The following is a 1,665-nucleotide window of genomic DNA, read 5'->3' as shown; positions in this document are numbered from 1 at the left end:
AATACTAAAGAACTATTTTTAAGTTATTCAATGATTTGAGCAGCTTTGAATGACTTTTAAGTATGTCTATATCTTGGTATTATTATCAAGTATTTATGTAAATTTTATTGCAATATGTAATTGGATACATACCTACTTATATAAGTAAACATATGACATTAAAGTCACTCTGAAAACTGAGCTTATAAGGAAACAATAAAATTCAGTAGCTTTTACATTTAAATTATAGCTTAAAACTTTCTGTCATTCTTAACTACACTGGATACAAAGAGTAAGATTTACACTTCCTTTTTCTATGTACAAAGAAAAGATATTCATAGAGTACATAACTACATACACAGTATATCTATGCTATCAAAATTTCACAGTGCAGGGCAATTAAGAAAAAATATCTAAATATCTAAAAAATATCTAAAAAGTCTCTGTGGGCAGAAGAAAGAAGGGCAACATGAAAAAAAAAAGACTGAGAAGTGCTGCCCTAACACACTGGAGAGTGCAAATTGAAAAGCAAAAACAAAAGTAGAAAGCAAGAGGGAACTCTCAGAAAATGGAAACCATGGGCTCCTATTTAAGACACAGGCCTGAAGGAAGGTCTTCAGGGAACCTAAAGAGCAAGTTCACAGAGTCACCCACCTCCCCAGGCCAGCAGCATCTGCAAGGTCCCCGATGGCCCCAGCCTGGTCCTTACTCCTGGCCCTGCTGCTGCTCAGCTGCAACTCCATCTGCTCTCTGGGCTGCCACCTGCCTCACACCCACAGCCTGGCCAACAGGAGGGTCCTGACGCTCCTGCGACAACTGAGGAGGGTCTCCCCTTCCTCCTGCCTGCAGGACAGGAATGACTTCGCATTCCCCCAGGAGGCGCTGGGTGGCAGCCAGTTGCAGAGGGCTCAAGCCATCTCTGTGCTCCACGAGGTGACCCAACACACCTTCCAGCTCTTCAGCACCGAGGGCTCGGCCGCTGCGTGGGACCAGAGCCTCCTGGACAAGCTCCGCACTGCACTGGATCAGCAGCTCACTGACCTGCAAGCCTGTCTGAGGCAGGAGCAGGGGCTGCAAGGGGCTCCCCTGCTCAAGGGGGACTCCAGCCTGGCTCTGAGGAAATACTTCCACAGAGTCACTCTCTATCTGCAAGAGAAGGGACACAGCCCTTGTGCCTGGGAGGTTGTCAGAGCAGAAGTCATGAGAGCCTTCTCTTCCTCAACAAACTTGCAGGAGAAATTCCGGAGGAAGGACTGACACACACCTGGTTCAACACGGAAATGATCCTCACAGACCAACAAGACCACATGCCTCCTGCGCGGCCACGGGGAAGACTCTCATTTCTGCTGTCATTGAGCCCTGAAATGAATCAGGTTGTCAAATGTTTTCTGGAATATTAAGTAACATCATGTTCTACTCTATAGACACTGGTTCCTCACAGATGCCAAAGCTGATCTATCTACGTATTTAACTACCTGGACATTTATTTATCTATTTTAATATTTATTTAACTATTTATAAATATTTACATTATTTTGTTGATAAAATATTATGTATGTATACTGATGGGAAAATGGATATTTTGTATTTAGTCCGTTCATGATTTTTCTTCCTTTATTAAATTCTTACCCTAAAAGACTTACTTTGTTTTTTCATTAAAACAGAAACACCAATCCTGAATGGCAA

General features: G+C 42.9%; 1 protein-coding gene across 1 annotated transcript; it reads left to right on the top strand.

The window, feature by feature from the left end:
- The first annotated feature begins 666 nt into the window (after positions 1 to 666).
- LOC133048625 (interferon alpha-1-like) lies at positions 667 to 1,236 on the top strand. Its single transcript, XM_061132371.1, has one exon. The coding sequence runs from the start codon at positions 667 to 669 to the stop codon at positions 1,234 to 1,236; it is 570 nt and encodes a 189-aa protein (XP_060988354.1).
- Positions 1,237 to 1,665: the final 429 nt, after the last annotated feature.

Source organism: Dama dama, chromosome 29 (assembly GCF_033118175.1).
Source record: "Dama dama isolate Ldn47 chromosome 29, ASM3311817v1, whole genome shotgun sequence".
In the NCBI taxonomy this organism is placed as follows: Eukaryota; Metazoa; Chordata; class Mammalia; order Artiodactyla; family Cervidae; genus Dama; species Dama dama.
The sequence above is the reverse complement of the archived record's forward strand: the minus strand, read 5'-3'. Positions and strand labels throughout refer to the sequence as shown.

What these genes read in the sequence shown, in the direction of transcription:
- LOC133048625 (XM_061132371.1), top strand. Translation starts at nt 667, where the DNA reads ATGGCCCCAGCCTGGTCCTTACTCCTGGCCCTGCTGCTGCTCAGCTGC.